The sequence below is a fragment of the Saccoglossus kowalevskii genome, chromosome 14 (genome assembly GCF_978046115.1).
Source record: "Saccoglossus kowalevskii chromosome 14, keSacKowa6.1, whole genome shotgun sequence".
Lineage (NCBI taxonomy): Eukaryota > Metazoa > Hemichordata > Enteropneusta > Harrimaniidae > Saccoglossus > Saccoglossus kowalevskii.
The window spans coordinates 17,433,142-17,452,594 of record NC_140654.1 but is presented as its reverse complement, the minus strand read 5'-3'; the positions used below and the strand labels follow the sequence as shown (position 1 = coordinate 17,452,594).

General features: G+C 34.3%; 1 protein-coding gene across 1 annotated transcript; it reads right to left on the bottom strand.

The window, feature by feature from the left end:
• Positions 1 to 286: 286 nt before the first annotated feature.
• Positions 287 to 19,094, bottom strand: LOC102804363 (uncharacterized). Its single transcript, XM_006825475.3, has 12 exons — positions 18,803 to 19,094; positions 16,264 to 16,396; positions 15,116 to 15,181; positions 14,079 to 14,155; positions 13,598 to 13,648; positions 12,979 to 13,058; positions 11,254 to 11,373; positions 9,056 to 9,136; positions 8,232 to 8,376; positions 2,572 to 2,654; positions 2,218 to 2,314; positions 287 to 491 (listed from the first exon to the last, which is right to left on the bottom strand). The coding sequence occupies exons 1-12, from the start codon at positions 18,914 to 18,916 to the stop codon at positions 315 to 317; spliced, it is 1,224 nt and encodes a 407-aa protein (XP_006825538.1). The 5' UTR covers positions 18,917 to 19,094; the 3' UTR covers positions 287 to 314.
• Positions 19,095 to 19,453: the final 359 nt, after the last annotated feature.

Below are 19,453 nucleotides of genomic sequence, written 5' to 3'. Positions count from 1 at the left end.
TTGTGGTTATTTATTATATACGCGCTTTCTATCATGCTAAACTGGTCACTAAATTTAACAAGTGTCTGTGCTTTTTACACTGTTCGCTGGCGTGAGCGTTGGCAAGCCTAAATAGGTTTTGATTGTATATAGCGCCACCAGTGGCTGTTATCAGCTTCATGCATCTAGTTCTGAAAATCTCCCTTCTGCAGCCATCACCTTCTGAGATTGCTTTAAATTATGATAATCAGACAACAACAAAGTGACCACTAGACAGACAATAAATATGCCACAAGAAATTTAAAAATGTGATTTAAAAATATTTTTATTTGTCATCACTGTTTGACAGTCTTTGCGCGACGTTGCCTCCACTGTCGTACCAGTCTTTTGATTGGATCAGTCACTGCGTCTGGATTTCGATACAACATATGATGATCGGCTCCATTTATCACAATATGTTTACAACCAGGGTGCAATGTTGAAATCAAATGCTGATGAGATTTAGCCCATGCCTGAAAACACAAATTTCTAAATATTGAACAATTTCAAAATATCGGTTTGTGCTAAACTGAATACAAATGTTTACTAATTGTAAATGGCATAGACCTTTGAGATTTAGGAACTACATAAAGTCACTGAGATTATAAGATTAAAAGTGAAGGTTGAGACTTTGATCCAGAGAACCAGATAGAACCAGATAAAACCAGACAAAAATGGTAATCAGACGGCCATTATCAAGTGGATTTCATAAACATAAGTATTTGCACCTGGAACTCAATAGGTTTACAAGATTTATTGAAATTATCCCAGTCATCTCTCAAAACATGTTGAGGATTTAATGATTTTAATGAATTTAAAATGGCCATCAGTCAGTCAAAGTTAATCAGATCACGAAAAAGATATATATTACATATACTTAGTAGTTCATATGATTTGATGATACATTCCCTAAACGAGTGCATTGTCAACATCTGTACAAGAACTTGATTTGTTTATAATTGTATTGCCGGCGAAACTTGCTGATAACTTTCAATTTTGAGTAACTTTAGTAAAAATCAAATCATTTGTGACTGCTCTTATCAGAAGCTGCCCCGTATTGCGCCGTTTATTAAGTTATTATTTGTCTTTACTACATTAAATCCCATCATGCACTGCTGTTCAAATTATACTTTGGGAGCACAGTAAACACAACTAACTTTAAGAAGTATGTGATGTGCAATGTTCAAAGTTCTCAAAGACATAATAAATAACATAAGTAAAAACGTCCTATAAATTCGAAAGAATAATCTTAATCTGGGCTTCTGCTAAGGACAAATCAAAGAACTCCTATGTGCTGATAGTATTGGAAACATATTAAAAATTAATTAACCTATCAAACAAGCAGCTTGGCAACTAATTTTTGTCTGCTATTTGAGATGTACAACGTGAAAACTATGTGATCCACATTCAATTTGTGGTTTTCAGTCTAATTTATTTCAGAGCACCTTTACTATAAGTTTAATTTAAATCTGATTTTGAGATACATGTATTAAAATTAGCTAATAATAATTATCCATATTTTTCATTAATAAATTAATCATGTCTGTTGATTACTTCAGAGCATCCATGAAATATCAATAAATTCGGCAATTAGTATGCTCAAATTTCAATACAAAATTAATAGATTGTTCCCAGGCACTTACATACCAAGTCTTATTGAAATGAAATAATTGGTTTTTGAAAAAAAAATGGTATTATGCAAATTAAGCAATTATTATGCATAGTTTCAACTCCAAAGTAATTAGGTCAGTGTATTGTTCCAGGGCACATATGTATCAAGTTTCATTATAATCTATTCTCTGTTGTGTAATTTTTTGATATAGTCGATTTGCAGAGAATTGCAGACAGAGGTGTTATTAAGGATTTGCTGACATCCTAAGATGGTGAAAACTCAATCACAACTAAATCCATGGAACAGTTTGTGATGTTTGCCTATTGACAAGTTTATATATCAGACATATTGTCAAACATCCATGTCAAATGTTCCTGACAATACATCTTTAGTAATCACACTCAACAACTATGTTAGTGTTTTATGGATTATTGTGTTAGCTACAATTTAAAGTGAAATGTTCTTTCTAAAGGACTCACACACTGTGAAATCCAAATCACTACAAAATCCATTCATCACTAAGCATGTAGTTTGGTAAGAAAATAAACTACAAAGTTGTCATGCACTGAGATCACAGTTTTACTCACTGTATTGAGATTACTTGGAAGCTGCTCATCATAATAGTTTCCTGTTACCACGGTAACAGATATATTAGATGGAAATGACTTCATCTGCCACAAAGTACTGAAATGAATACGCAAACCATATTGAAAATGAAGGTGTTTCTATGGTGATAATCTTTTGAGACAAAACCAAAATATGAATCAACACCACCCACCCAAAAAAAAAGAAGAGAAAAAAAAATATGCAAAATGTTAGAAACAAATTACATTAAATGTTCATGTAGTAGTTTTTGTTAGTACTTTCAATAGTTTAACATACTGTTTCTTATAAGCTTCAATCACAATGTAAACATGATATATTAGTTCACTGATACTTACTTAATCTGTGATATGCTTTCATTAATAAAATAATGTTCATCAACTACAGTTTTTAAATGACTTGGATTACACAATAAATATTTCTGAAAAAAAAATAATGTTAGACAAATTTAAATTCATTGTAGACTAATCTTTATATTTGTGATTAGCTGCATCAAACTTCCCTTTAATTGAACTTATCATAAGTAGCTGAAGTGCATCTGTTAACTAGCGCCCTCGAGAGATGAAGTGAATCTGTTAACTAGCGCCCTCTAAAGATGAAGTGCATCTGTTAACTAGTGTCCTCTAGGCCGAGTTCGATTCTAACGCGGGTCATGACCCGAGTAGGTAGGACCTACGTCAGGCTTCGTTAATGCTCATGCGCAGCATCGTAACCCGGGAGATTACAAACGAATGGCAAAATCTGCACTCACGGATATATACAATATGGCCGACAACTTCCAAGAATTTGTCACTTTTCAGCAGTTTTTTGAACAAATTACAGAAGAGACTGAAGATGGTTTTATTTTTGATATTTTATCTAATTTCATGTCAATTGCTGCGTTAATTACGCTATTTTTGCGTAGGAAATATGTTCCTAGAATCCGGGATTTCGCAGAAGTAATCGTACCGGAGTACTCATGTGATTTTTCTTTTCACTTTCGAATCAGCCGTATTTAATTATATTTTAGAGCGAATTGGATATTTACTTATATCAGAACATGCCGGTGGCAGACAGCAGGTTTCCCCAGAGAAGCAGCTAATGATTTTTATTTGGTACTTAGTAAACCAAGAGTCAATGAGAGAAGAAAGCAATACCTTCGACATTTCGAAGTCAACAGTGCATGGTATTGTGCGAAATATTGCCAACATTTTCAACACGGGACATTGTGCATTTACTTAGGATCAAAATTTTGGCATCAACGACCTTGAATTGTTGCCAAACGAGTTCAAGATGTAATGTTGGTCGTTGACAACTATCATTATTAGTTGCTGCCTTTAACCAGTTTTAACTAAATTGTGCGTACTTTCAACTCAAGTTCAAATCATGCATGTACAGTTTGCTGAACAAGACTAATATTAGTATAGTAATTGTAATTTGCCAATAAAATATAAATGAATTGACCAATAAATACGCAAAATTATATAGTCTGCACAATTGTTGGTGCACAAATTTACAACAGTTGACAAATATTCATAATCAAACATATTTCCAACACATTCATATTAAGTATAATACTTCAAACTCTTGATAAATACAAAACATAAACAAAAACTTCGCCATACTCACTTTTGTTTAGCAGACATTTTGTAGAGTTACAACTCGAGCAGCCTTGGTACATTAGCTGGAGAAGCCCGAGTAGAGTTTAAAGGTCAAATGACATCATTTGACGTCATTCGCGTCGCAACCCCGGTCGTTCGAGTGCAACCCTCGCTAAGCGCGTAGGGACCCGCGTTACAATCAAACTCAGCCCTAGAGATGAAGTGCATCTGTTAACTAGCGCCCTCTAGAGATGAAGTGCTTCTGTTAACTAGCGCCCTCTAGAAACAGTGCTTCTGTTAACTAGCACCCTCTAGAGATGGAGTGCATCTGTTAACTAGCGCCCTCTAGAGATAAAGTGCTTCTGTTAACTACCGCTCTCTATAGACGAAGCATTTCTATGACTGCAAGGAACACCATTCACAGCGTTGACTGTTTTGAAATCAAAGAGAGCTTAGAAAGAACTCCCGTGTGCTGAGAGTATTAAAGACACAGTAAAAATTAATTCAAAATTACTTGTACTTGAGATATTGATGGAAAAGCTGAAAACTAATTATGCCAATCAGAAAATTAAAATGAACAGAGTGTAAAACTAATAAGGTCTGCGCAATGTAACAGACCATCTATGTACCAAGTTTCATTGAAATGCGATCAGAACCAAACAATTATGAATTATTATGCTAATTAGAGAATTTATATGAACAGATTTTAACCCAAAACCGATCATATTTGTACATTGCCCTAGAGCATCTATGTACAAAGTTTCATTTAAAGATGATGATTAGTACTCGAGATATCAGTGAAAAAGCTGAAAATTGAATAATTATGCAAATAAGTTAAATAATATGCACAATTATTTACCCCCAAACTAGTCCTAGTCCTAGAGGATCTATGTACCAAGTTTCATTGAAATGTGATGATTAGTACTTGAGATACGGGAAATAAGGAAATTCGAAAATTAACTAATTATGCAAATTAGGTGACTAATATGCACAAATATTTATTCCAAAACAATCAATCTCTGCATAGTCCTTGAGTATCTATGTACCATGTTTCATTGTAATGTAATGCTTACTACCTGAAATATCAAAAGCTGAAAATTAATTTATTATGCAAATTAGGTAATTAATATGTACTGATATTACCCTAAAATCTACTAGGTCTGTGCAGTGTCCTATGACATCTAGGTACCAAGTTTCATTGAAATGTGATGATTAGTAGTTGAGATATCAGTGGAAAAGCCAAAAATTACTAATCATTATGCAAAATAGGTAATTATTATGCACAGATTTCTACAAAAACCTAATCAAATCTGCGCATTGGCCCAGAGCATCTATGCACCAAGTTTCATCAAAAACCGATGTATGGTTCTTGAGATATCAGTGGAACAGACAGACACACATACAGACAGGGTAACTGCAAAGACTCCCATGGAAGTCAAAAAAGAAATTAGCATTGATGAGAGATTTGTTATATTCTGAATGACTACAAAACCAAACAGAGCGGTCGATTTGATTGACATTGCTTATGCGTACCTAAGTCATTTTAATATCACAGACGCACTTCGTTTATAGCAGGATTTTGTATGCAGCAAAGATTGTATGACAAAGCACATCATGTGTGAACAGGGCTATCCCCAGCGGTAAAGCTACATCACAGAACGTTCTATGTTGCTAAGACGTGCACCACTGTACCATGTATTTCTATGGGCTCTGCACGAGATGCTGTGGAATACCGGTCGCAGAGCCGGTGAAAACAGCTAAAGTCAAGGAAACAGCACAAACTCAGTTTTGAAGTAATCCTGAGAAACCAAATTTATATATATTGTACATATAGGGATAATCTTGTTATTCTGTTTAGAAGAATCTCAAAAACTAAGAGAAAGTAGTTTTCTGAGACGTTTTGGCCTTTGTTTTCACTGTGATGTTTGCCAGGCGATGAAAATACCCAGATATCCGCCTCAAGGATAGGATAGTAAAGATGGATACTGTTTATTTTATATGCATTAATTATTTAGATGCAATCATGAACAAAACCAATATTGCCAAAATCAAGCATATATGGGATGAATATGACAAATGTCCTATTGTTAACAGAAGTTACGCTATACTACGCTATACTACGCTATACTACGCTATAAAATATAACTGCTAAAATTCTAGCAGTTCTAAATGCAACATGTTGCAAAAATTGAGTTTAATTATTATTGCCTACTATGTTGCATCACCAAAATGCAGTTTCCTTGACAGTCACTATGGTGATGTTACTGTTGCCATGGATGTCACAAAAGTTGATGACGAAATTAAAGTTTGTTCTGAGTATGACCTATGTTGGTCAAATCATTATGCAAATATATGGTGTTTGAACTGGTTGCTAGGGCCATGATCTTGGTTGTTGTGTCAAAAATGTAATTGTATGTGTAACCATGTCGAATTTACTGTAGGATTTGGTGATCTTATTTTGTGTGATTTAGCTAGTTGGAGAACCCTCCGTTAGAACGCTGTTGGTTCAGCCCTTGATTGAAAGCAGCCGTGTCAGAACATGTACCAGAGATTACACTTTGTGTGGGATATTTATAGATCTTACGAAATCATAATACCATGTGTTAGGAATTGTGCCTAGAAGGCGATACCCAATTGATACATGCATTGGCATATATCTGGGGATTTTCCCTTTCTATGACTGCCTAGCGCGGTCTTGATTTGTTCTGTTTTACTAGATGCTAATGTAATTTGATGGGTATTGTGAGCGCGGGAAAATATTCTGCGTTATCTTAGGGAGTCGTCCCTTTTACTTCATGATGGCGGCGTACTAGGACATGCCGGAGATGGGCTGCTGAAAGATTTGGCTGGTGTTGGACGTATTGTGTCCGGATTTGATCTCAGAGCTACATTCTGATGAGAAAAGAGACCAGAGACTCTGCCGATGCAAATGTCGAGTTAATCCGACCAGAATTGACATTTCTGCAGCTCCTTTTCAGAAATCGTGAGTTAACACTACGTGTACGCATACGCGCGTGAATACAAATCTCGATCACGCGATTTGTGAGATGACAACATTATAACAAAGATGGCTGCGCACATGTAGAGTGTGACGATCGATGATACATCATTGTACTGCCGTATTTATGTATGTGAGTCAACTGGCGACTCATTCCTTTCATCGATTCGAATATAAACATGGTTGCTGTGTTATTCCATGTCATCTGATTATCGTGACATTCGAATTATTGTGATGAACTTGATTTATTGCACAGACGTGTTACAGGTCTGTGAATATTGTGCATTGATTCGTGAAACTGCAAAACCATAAGATACAGCGGAAGCTATGGCCGATTTTCCATTTGGCAGAAACACTTTGAGATTTTCAACGCTGTGTCGAAGAACCTTTATCGCCTGAGAGTGTGTGCTGTATATGAAGAGAACATTGAACTGCAAACCGTCCACGGGTATACAGAGTTTGTTGTATGATACCGCTGTGTAGTGATAGAGACATTCCGTCCAGTATCCAACAGAGAACTGTGTTCTTGACTGTGACAGTCTGAGACATATGAACTGGTTTGGTTTAATGCGTGACTCTTGTGCAACTGCGTTGCAAGTTATATTATTGTTGTGTTAAGTACATGCATAGTTAAGTAGTTGTTTGATTGCACTGTATTTTATCATTATTATTCAGATGATTGTCAGAGTGTTGACAATATTGACGCAAACTGTATTGTGATACCTATTGTTGTAATGTGTTTGGTTCAGTCAGGGATTGACCAATGAGAATTACGGGATGTTAATACTTAGGCTAGTGATCGGTTCCATGTGGTGTTAATAGTAATACCTGAAGCATAGTGTTAGTGTATTGGTTGTTGGGTTTTTATTTGAGTATTTGGAGATACTTTGAGAATAGATTAGTCTAGGGGTTATAGTTGCCGAGCAGGGCTCTTGCAATATAACATAGGCGTTGTAGTTGAGCGTGATAGTACCGCTGACTAAACGCGACGTGACAGACTACCCATCGTTTAGCACTACCGACGTAGCGACAGTATTGGCATAGATACGTTAGGTTAAGGGTCATAACAGACAGTATTGCTGTGTAGATTAAGGCATTATTATTGACTATTTGGATATAGTAACGTTATTTTGTTTATTTATGTACAACTTTGTTGTTGTTAATGTTTACTCATTACCATGAATATATATATAGATTTAAACCTATTTTGACCTGTGTCTTGCTTGGTGTTCTATTGTATGTCGTTACTATGTGCACACTTGTATGAAATCGGAAGTCAACGGTATCCCCTCGTTCCCTACCCCGAGATAAATTTATTTGGAATCTAAACTCTCGTAAATATTGGTAACATATGGTATATGTTGTGCAGCGTTTCTTGCAAGACAAAATGGACCATTTTTTTTCATAATTTCTGACTTACTTGTCTAGCTACGACATCATCAGGAAGCGTAAATTCTGGCCCTATGATTGGCTGTTGCATTAAACCCATTAGTAAAGCTATTCTTGATAAACCCACAATGGCCGATGTATGAAGTGCTTGAAACGATGGCACTAAATGACCGAACCTGAAAATAAAACAGACACAGGAATAGAAATAATGTAAACAACTACTCGCACTACCTGCTGGAAACAAAAGATGATAACTGTACCTCATGACCATAACAGCCAATCAGATTTGTGATTTTGTGGATTTAAACTTTTGAACCTTTCACAAAATAAACCTGAATTTTTTCACATTTTTTCGAAAAAAATCCTCACGAATTATAGTCAATGGAAATTGATATCTATTTGTTCCAAAATAAACAAGAAATTATAGAAAAATACAGACCAGTTTGTAAAATTTGGAATCAAAATTTGGTGAGCAGAATTAAAGGATTAGATGTTGACCATTATAAACTTGCTGCGACTAGAAACTGCCTGAAGTGTATTTTTTCTTACTAAATTTGCTTCTTAAGGGGTTTCGAAAATTTCTCATCTTGTACCATAATCCTTGAGGTTCGCTTGTCACATGTAGATGTGTATGCTTTCTTTCAAAACACCTGAAAACCCCTCATGGTTGTAACCATTTCTCTCACTGTACTGATATGACCATGTAATGTGTACTTGGTCATTATAGTTTGTGCTTGCGAGTCCATTTTGTTATGTTCTTCATTGTAGACTTGTAAGTTATTCTGTTCAAGAATTAAAAAATATTGAGATATTGCCTATATATATAACGTTCATATTTCTATCAGTAATACTTACCAAAATTGAGTCCATATTCCGTCATCAATTTTGAACAAAATTTCTGTGATAGGATCAATAAGGACAATATCTGTAACATCACTGTTGGGAAAATAACACAATGTGGAATTATTATCAGCTTACATCACTGCTGGTATTTATATAAGGTGCTGGTCTGAGGAAAGTGCTGACATATACGATAAAGTTTATCAAACTGTGTTTTGAAAACTATTGAACTCCTGAAGAGTAGTATTCCCCAATTAAATCTCAGAAGGTACAATATGTATTACCCCTCAACACTAATAAATAAAAGGCCTTTTTAACAATGTGAAACCAGTACATCAACAAGATGAGCATCAATGGGCCATCGAGGACATGAATTACCCAAGGTAATTGAACATGAATTCCTAGGGACCACTACTCACCTCTGAACATAGTTGGTACATGCACATAATTTACTCAGAGACCAATATTTATTTAGCCTGAAACATTAGTTGGTATGTGCACACAAATTACCAAGGGACTTCTTTTTTAACCTGGAACATAGTTGGTATGTGTACATGAATTACCCAGGGACTCCTTTTTAACCTGGAACATAGTTGGTATGTGTACATGAATTACCCAGGGACCCCTTTTTAACCTGGAACATAGTTGGTATGTGTACATGAATTACCCAGGGACTTCTTTTTAACCTGGAACATAGTTGGTATGTGTACATGAATTACCCAGGGACTCCTTTTTAACCTGGAAAATAGTTGGTATGTGTACATGAATTACCCAGGGACTCCTTTTTAACCTGGAACATAGTTGGCATGTGTACATAAATTACCTAGGGACTTGTTTTTAACATGGAACATAGTTGGTATGTGTACATAAATTACCTAGGGACTCCTTTTTAACCTGGGACGTAGTTGGTATGTGTACATAAATTACCTAGGGACTACTTTTTAACCTGGAACATAGTTGGTATGTGTACATGAATTATCTAGGGACTACATTTTAACCTGGAACATAGTTGGTATGTGTAAATAAATTACCTAGGGACTACTTTTTAACCTGGAACATAGTTGGTATGTGTACATAAATTACCTAGGACTACTGTTTAACCTGGAACATAGTTGGTATGTGTACATGAATTACCCAGAGACTACTTTTTTTTTAGTTTGGAACATAGTTGGTATGTGTACATAAATTACCTAGGGACTACTTTTTAACCTGGAACATAGTTGGTATGTGTACATAAATTACCTAGGACTACTGTTTAACCTGGAACATAGTTGGTATGTGTACATGAATTACCCAGAGACTACTTTTTTTTGTTTGGAACATAGTTGGTATGTGTACATAAATTACCTAGGGACTACTTTTTAACCTGGAACATAGTTGGTATGTGTACATGAATTACCCAGGGACTACTTTTTTATAGTTTGGAACATAGTTGGTATGTGTACATAAATTACCTAGGGACTACTTTTTAACCTGGAACATAGTTGGTATGTGTACATGAATTACCCAGGGACTACTTTTTTAGTTTGGAACACAGTTGGTATGTGCACATGAATTATCCAGGGACTACTTTGTTTAGTTTGGAACTTAGTTGGTATATGTACATGAATTTCCCAGGGACTACTTTTTTAGTTTGGAACATAGTTGGTATGCAGACATGAATTACCCGGGGACTAATATGTAGTCAGGAACATAGTTGTTATGTATACATGAATTACCCAGGAACTATTTTTTTTAGTTTGGAACATAGTTGGTATGCAGACATGAATTACCCGGGGACTAATATGTAGTCAGGAACATAGTTGTTATGTATACATGAATTACCCAGGAACTATTTTTTTTAGTTTGGAACATAGTTGGTATGCGGACATGAATTACCCAGGGACTACTTTTTTAGTTTGGAACTTAGTTGGTAAATGTATACATGAATTACCCAGGAACTATTTTTTTTAGTTTGGAACATAGTTGGTATGCGGACATGAATTACCCAGGGACTACTTTTTTAGTTTGGAACTTAGTTGGTAAATGTACATGAATTTCCCAGGGACTACTTTTTAGTTTGGAACATAGTTGGTAAATGTACATGAATTTCCCAGGGACTACTTTTTAGTATGGAACATAGTTGGTATGTGCACATGAATTACCCGGGAACTACTTTTTAGCCTGTAACAAAGATGGTATTTATAAAACACATTAGCACTCATGTTTGTTACCTTATTTCTGATAACTGTGCATAGAATCTTGCAATCAAAGCTCCAATTTCTGAACCAACCAGTATATACGGTAATTCTGTTTTACTGACGGATAACAGTTTTTTTAAATCATCAGCCATCCTACAAAAGTCATAGAAAAATTATTATAAACTACATGTATATTTATATATATCATGTTTATGAAAATTAATGAGAAAATGTCTCCTACACTCTCCACCAATCATAATAAGTAAACTATAAACAGTAGTTAAATTTAAATTGGAGATTATAATAATAATTTATTGACCTAGAAAATATTTCATACAATACTCAAAATTGTACATGCAGTCTAGGTAAAATGGAATCTGAAATAGCTTAAAAGCTAGTCGAGTCAGATCCCTGACATAACTTGAATTTAATGACTTAAGTTAGGACAGTAGGTTACACCTCAGTATATTTCAAATAAACAAATATGATAATATAATAATATATATATATATGTATATACATACATTTATAATAAATATTAGTTCTATTCTAAATACTCTGACATTAAATTTTCCCGTATAGTATTTTTGAATGTAAGTTTTTGTTTAGACCTTAAAGAAATTGATATGCTGTTCCAAAGTTTGGCCCCTAAATAAGATATTGCAAATGTCCCCGCTACTGTGTTCATTCTAGGTACAAGTAAATCATTTCGACATCTTTGTCGTGTTCTATATTTATGATGTAAATACTGCAAATTATATGTTGACATTGATTGTGGGAGATTCTCATGAATTATATCATACATAAAACTTAAAAGTAATGACTTATGAAGTTTAAAAATATCAAGAATTTGGAGAGTATTAAAAATTGGTGGAGCATGCGCAGTAAAGTCGGAAAACGTTATAATTCTGGCTATCATTTTTTTTGATGATCATATATTTTGTTTTTGAACAATTGATAGTCAACTTATTTGCATCACACCAGTGTACAACACTGTTTAAATGTTTGTTAATAATACACAAATCAATATCTGCCCCTAGTGGAAAAGAATGAAACAAATTGGAGTCATCAGCAAAGAGTCTAAAGTTAAAAAAATGTGTAGAGTTTGGGAAATCATTAATGTATAAAAGAAATAAGGTAGGGCCAAGTACTGAACCTTGTGGTACACCACATGATATAGGAAGTTGCCCAGATGAAACACCATTTGAAAAAATGAATTGTGATCTATCTTCTAGATAACTTTTAAACCACTTATTTGGAAGCCCGCGTATACCATAATGACCCATTTTTTCCAGCAAAATTGTATGATTAATAGTATCAAAAGCTTTTGTAAAATCGATAAATATTCCAATAGTTGGCTTGCCCTCGTCAATTTGAAGGAGTAGTCTCAATGATATTATAGCAAAGGGCAATAAGAAGATTTGATGACAGTTGTTGTACAGAACGAATACATAATTCTACTGACTTGTAATTGGTAAAAAAAATTTACAAAAAATTTATTTGAAATATTTACTATTCAGGTCAAAATTGTATGTAATATTGTGCCCTTTTTACCCAGTACAGGGAGGAAAGAGCACACAAACACACACACATCGTGAGACATGTTAGTGTTACCCTAACTAGTCATCAACTAACCTGTCTAAATTGTAAACTCAAAGATCATTTGTGGTTGATAAGCTAAGTGGAAACACATCTGTAATCATTTCATGGAACGCATATCAAAACGGAAAAAACAAATTCAAAACAAAAGATTTGTACCTTTCAGTGGTTGCTTCTTGCCATTTGTTATGCATGTATGATTTCTCTTTTTCATCTGTTTCTACATTTTTATATTGAAACTGGAGTCAGAAAAAAAAATTAAGAGAATCAAATGACCAGTAGTTTATTCATAATATTCATCATGAGGTGACATAATATTCATTAGTGAGGTCACATGATTTTAATAGCATTATGCAAATTAGGTAATAAATATGCATAAAGATAACAAAAGTCCTCGGGTCAGAATATTTCAGAGCACCTACATACCAAGTTTAAATTAAATCACTTGAGCAGGAATACTCTCAGTGCTACAAACCCATTCCCTTTGTTTTCATAAATATTTATTAATTACACAATTCAAACTAAAACAAGAGGTTTCTATTCGCTGATGGAATATAAATAGAACAAATGACGTCAATGTGCACTGTGCTCTTTAATTGGCTGATTCGATTCAACTGTTATTAGCATTTATAAATATTCATATACAGATGAAGAGAATGCAGTGAGTTGTGCAGAAAGTATCAGTGGAATATCTGAAAATTGTACCAAGAAAAATATTTATCAAATTCATTACAGAAAACATAAAGAACCTTTGGCATGCCGAAATGGCTAAACTCACCTGTGAGGGAGCTTCACTGTATCCCAAACCGGCTCTGTCATAAATACAGACCTGCAAATTACATGGTTCATTTTAAGCGGGAGGGTCATCACCTGCACATGCTTTACTGTTAAGCACAAAATGTTTGTGTATGTATCACAGGATGTACTATAGTGTGTAAAACCTAATCTTCCCAAGAATGTCACGGATATATGTCAATGGAAAGTAAGTTTCTTTATTGGAAATGACAGACATGCACATGTACATGCACATACACGTCACATGAACTATTGTCATAAAAGAATACAGAATATATAGAGGATGTCTCATGAGTAACCCTACAATCTCAGATTTATTAAAACATGTAATCATTTTGGAAAAGACAAAGATTGCCGGTAGACAATATGCACCATAAGTTTTCCCAGCAAATTTTGGCACAACCTATGAAGTTTGTTTTTTTGGTAAAAGTTGACAACAATTGATCAAAGGTCAAAGATTTTACCTTAGTTAATTTGGATAGTTTTTCTTGGACAAAAATCCACACATCTGATGACATGCCTGTTGGAGCATCTAGAACCACTGTCAAAATATATATAAGGAATTAAAAAAAATATTATATATATATATATATATATATATATATATATATATATATATATATATATATATATATATATATATATATTCACATAAGATGAAATTTATACATAAGATGGCTACCAGTCAGCCATCTTGAATAAAACAACAATACAATTGTATGTGATCCAAAAACAACCAAATTTTGAATTGGTCTAGATTTTAGAAGCCAATCAAATTAGGAAAAATTATTAAATAATTTGGTGGATGAATTTTAATAGGCCACATTTTCGAGTTTTAATGATAACACAGTTATAAATGCACAATTGGCAACAGCCCAAGCACGTAAAAGATAATGGCCATCCGTGCCTCAGATCTGCTTCTGAAATGAATGCTTCTGAATGTTGCCAAAAATGGCCGCTGGTCATCCATCTTAATTCTGATCATGAGACCAATGCATACATAATGTTTTTAGTATGAATGTCATGGTTCATTATATTGATGGCATTTCTGAGATGGATGCACCTGCATGGACAGATGCATCGAGGTGACTTTTCTTGAAAATTTGCTTTAAATTTAACAGTCACTAACAATTAATGAAATGAACCATCATAAGGTTCCATCAAATTAATGACAAAGAACAAAATAAAATCTGGGATATCTGAACACGTTCTATCAGAACAATAACTTTGTGCTTTTTCCAAAGTGCTAACCCCTATCTCTGATGGCAAATTTAATTAAAAATTGTCCAAAACACATGTAATTGAGGGTTCATATTTCTATACTAGTTTATTAGACCCAGATTTCTTCTTCAGTTATTCAAACCAGCAGGAAATACCTTGGTTATATTTTAGGAAATTGCTGTGTTATCCAAACAAAAATAATATACCGATAATTTAAATTTAAAGTGCATAATAAGAATGAAAAGTAATAATACCTTAACTACTACATAGTATATTTTACCTGTTGGTGATCCTCTTCCCACACAATGCAAATACATTTTTTGTTCATCAATTTCATAAATCTGTCCTAAAAATAAAATTACAACTTTCACTGTATTTAAAAACAAATCAATATATTGTAAAGGGGTTAATTTAATTATTCACTGGGTTTTAATTTTGTTTATTCCTCTGACTGGAAAATTTGCTAAATTAAAACCCAGTGAATATGTAAAATTTAGCATAGAACACATTTTCTAAATGATAAAACTGTGAATTTAAAACCCACTGAATATGCCTGAAATGGTAAATCAGCGAAATTTAAACCCAATGAAAATTAGTCATTTTACAGTATGTTAATCATTTTCATACACCACCACAGTGATTGACAGTGCAAGAAGCCAATCAGTGACAACATCGCGGCTGTTGATTTCCTTCAGTAATGAGAGACAAGACATTGTGTTACTGCATGGCCATAATTGCCAATATTTTGGAGCAGCTGGTACGAATGTCTTAATATTGTTGTTGAAAGAGTTCTTTAAGGTAGTGAAGTCATAAAACAGATGTGGGCAAATACATCGCAATCTTGTGAACCTGACAGGCTAAGCCTCTTTTTGATGCCCTCTCATTGATGATTTTATCTGTTATTTCCCATAATAGTGTTGGTCATGTGTCATAACTTTGTTCAATTCCCAACATGTGACTACTCGACCCTTAGGTTTCACATTGCATTTCATGTGACATTAGCATTATGCCCAGGCAATTGTTTATAAAACAATATTTTGGTAAGATTTGGTCATCTTTATTTGGTTATATTTAGATAACAAACTTTTAAAATCATAGCTACTGTAGCTTTAACTATCGCAAAATACCACGCCGCCGCGATTACAAAAACAATAAAAACACTAAATAAATAATAATACTGTAAAATACTTTATTTTCGCTTGGAATCAATTTTCGCTATTTTCACTGAAGGAATGATTCAGTGAAAATAAAATCCAGTGAATATACCTTTTTTCCTCAACTTCTCAAAAATCAGGGAATAAAATAAATTCTATACAAAACACCAAAAATGTTATTTCAGCGAAAATTAATGATAGCTTAAATAAAATGCCCAAAAAATTATAAAGCCATAATCAGATTCCCTCACACATTGACCCAGAGGTTACTTACCTGGAGGTTTTAAGACGTCTCCTTCCTTGTACAACAGAGCATGATTTAAAAATGCAGGTAAAACCATTAAAAGTACAATATATTTCCCAATACTTAAACATCGTGAAAAGAAACTTGTTTTATTTGTAGTATTCTGAAAAAAAAAATTATTACAAGAATATTTACAAAGTATGCCCAAAAGAACATCAACTGATAAGAAAATGCGACCAGTCATGGCAACTTTCTCTGGGTCCTTGGGAGTTACAATGACATTCATTGTGGTCCTTAGAATCACAGTGACTTTTACGTTGGTTCTAGAGAGTCATAGTGACTTTCACTATGGTCCTAGGAAGTTATAGCTTGACAAGGTCGCGTGAGTTGTGCCCTCCGCGGTGGTTCAAACCCAACACACGCCTGACAGAACGATGTAGTTTTTCACTTCCCCCAATGATTTTTTGTCGGTACCAATCAAATTGCAGAAATGTCAGATAGTGACAGCTATCAAAAAGTAACCATTCACAGCAGTTTATTTCCACCCAAAATTTATCATCCTGTTGAAAACAGTGATTTTTGCCAACAATACAAACACTGCTTTGATTGACGGTGTTACCATGACCACCAGAATGAATATTCATTGAAACTCAATGCAAGAAGGCGTGAACTTTGCGAATTTGCAGTATTGATCTTGCCGCTAGTCAGGCGCTAGTGGGGGTCTGATGCCGTTCAGCCGGCGAGGGCGCCACTCACGCCTACATGTCAGTCTAAGAAAATTACAGTGACTTTCGCTGGATCCTGAGGGGGGGGGGGGGTCATAGAGACTTACACTGAAGTCCTAGGAAACCTTTCGCCAAATTGTGTTCCGAAAATATACAATGAGCAGACACAGAAGAAAGTGATCATTGGTGATCCCAAATCAATATATGTGATAAGTGGATATAAATACGCTTCTAAACAATAGGGATTATTTCCTTGCAAGTCTTGCTGTAGTAATCAGCTCCAGTGGATTCTGATACAATCTGTGTTTTTTTTCAACTTATAAAACAATTACCATGGTAGATGTATGTAACTATGAATGTATTGTAGCAATGTTGTATGTATAGGTTATAAAATGATACACCCTTTATACAAGGTTTTGTAGTCACTTGCGTTCTGCACTCGTGACTTCAAAACCATGTATAAAGGCTGTGTCATTTTATAACCAGCTTCTAACATGGCTATGCGCCCTCCAATAGTAAAATGTTGCATTAGATTAACCAATCATGTGTGTTCTTTTGACGATCTCCTGTTAATCAAGATCAGCTGACAAAGCCATGTTCTAACTAACTTCTCTCAATTTATACAGAGAATATAAATCATGAATCCGTCGATCTGATTAATAGAATTAATACATAACATAAAAGTTGAGAAGTTGTTGAATAAAGGATAAAACACGAACCAGTAAACCGACGCGCAGCTGCCAATCAATATCATGTGACATGGATGCACTAAAACATGATTCATCAGTCCAGTGAGGTAATAAGAATAAGAATTCATGATCAGTCGAACCTTCGCAAACTTTAAACAGTTTCTTATGCAAACAGTGGTTAATTAAAATAAACGAGTATGAATTTATTTAGCGGGTGTTTTTGTAGCTATTTTACTTTTCACTTATTCTGAGTAAAATAGAAATAGTCATCATGACCCGCTGATATCACTCCATAAAGATTATGCAATCGCAGACACAAATCCACATGGCAGATGACGAACACAAATTAATCTTTCAATGTGTCATTTTTTAGCCATGTTTTACAAAAGAAAGCAATGTTACGATGTAACGCATACCGGGTAATCTCAAATCTGCATTTCCGACGTAAGTTATTGTGAAATAAAAAACATAATTTAAAGAAATTGTCAATATCACATCATTCTTATCTTTGGAACATGTTCCTTATTTGCTCCATAGAGAAGTATGTTTCTATCTGGAATGATATACACATTGATGCTTCTGGGGACTAGTGTTAACACCTTGTAAAAAACATTTGCTGTGCAAGTGATTAATAACACTCTTTCCCATAGCCATACCTCCAATAAACATGTGCCTGGGAAAACTAAATTGGGCATTTAATGGAATCATGATTCATTTAGCATCGCACTTCGTTTCATAACCAGTCTTATTATTAGTGCTCAACGAATTATGACAAGGGCATACCTTCAACTATGTGCTGATAAAACACAACATTTCATTCTGAATTTGTAAATAGAGTCAATCTGTATAGTTTTCTAGAATTATTCTACTGATATCGGTAGATCGAATAAACGCGAGGTTTTGACAAAATTTGAAAGAGCAGCTAATATCCTCGAAACTGGTATTCTATTATGAATTAAATTTGAATTTCTTTTTGTCTTTTTAGATATACATGCAGTGGAATGGAATGGAATGGAATGGAATGGAATGGAATGGAATAGAATGGAATAGAATAGAATAGAATAGAATAGAATAGAATAGAATAGAATAGAATAGAATAGAATAGAATAGAACCTCGACGGTCAATCTTGATATTATATAACTTAATTTTCATACCTGTTTCCCTCTGGTTCGCGCTCTGTCTCTATGCGATATTGGCTGTTGACTCGTCTCTGACCTTTGCTCTCCTGGCGAAATGCCCTTATTTTGGGGAATTTTCGTTCTTTTCATCTTTCAAACGCGTAAATTAGATTATTGATTGGCGGTATTCGTGGTTATCAACAAACACAAAGTGATTGTTTAGGTTCAATAACACACGAATATCGTTATGAAATATCAAGGCTGCAACATGTAAACACACATGGACGAAAGAGTACCCGCTACACTCTGCGCATGCTCGTTCGGGACGGGTCAGAGTTGATACGCACAAGGGCTTCCCCCGAAATTAACATACAGCGTTACAATGGAGCTGGACACGGTGAATTGAGTCCAGTGCTATATCGTTGTTGTTATTATCGTCTGATGGCAGGGTTATTGTAGTATAAGTATATTGTAGTAAATAAATAAATAAAAGTGACTATTTAAGCAAAATAAAATTATAAAATTCATGTGTTTAACAAGTCATATTGGACATAAAAACTTATTTAGTACTACACTAATGTAATATTGTTGTTGTTTTTTTTGTTTTTTTTGGACATTAGAGAATAATTATTCACCATTTTTTTTTGAAAAAATAAAAATGTGATTTTTAGCAATAATTTTTGCTTA

Coding starts and splice junctions, on each gene's coding strand:
- LOC102804363 (XM_006825475.3), bottom strand. CDS start 18,916: ATGAAAAGAACGAAAATTCCCCAAAATAAGGGCATTTCGCCAGGAGAG. Junction 14,156..15,115: donor GGGAAGAGGATCACCAACAG/GTAAAATATACT, acceptor ATATTTTGACAG/TGGTTCTAGATGCTCCAACA. Junction 13,649..14,078: donor AACTATCCAAATTAACTAAG/GTAAAATCTTTG, acceptor TGTAATTTGCAG/GTCTGTATTTATGACAGAGC.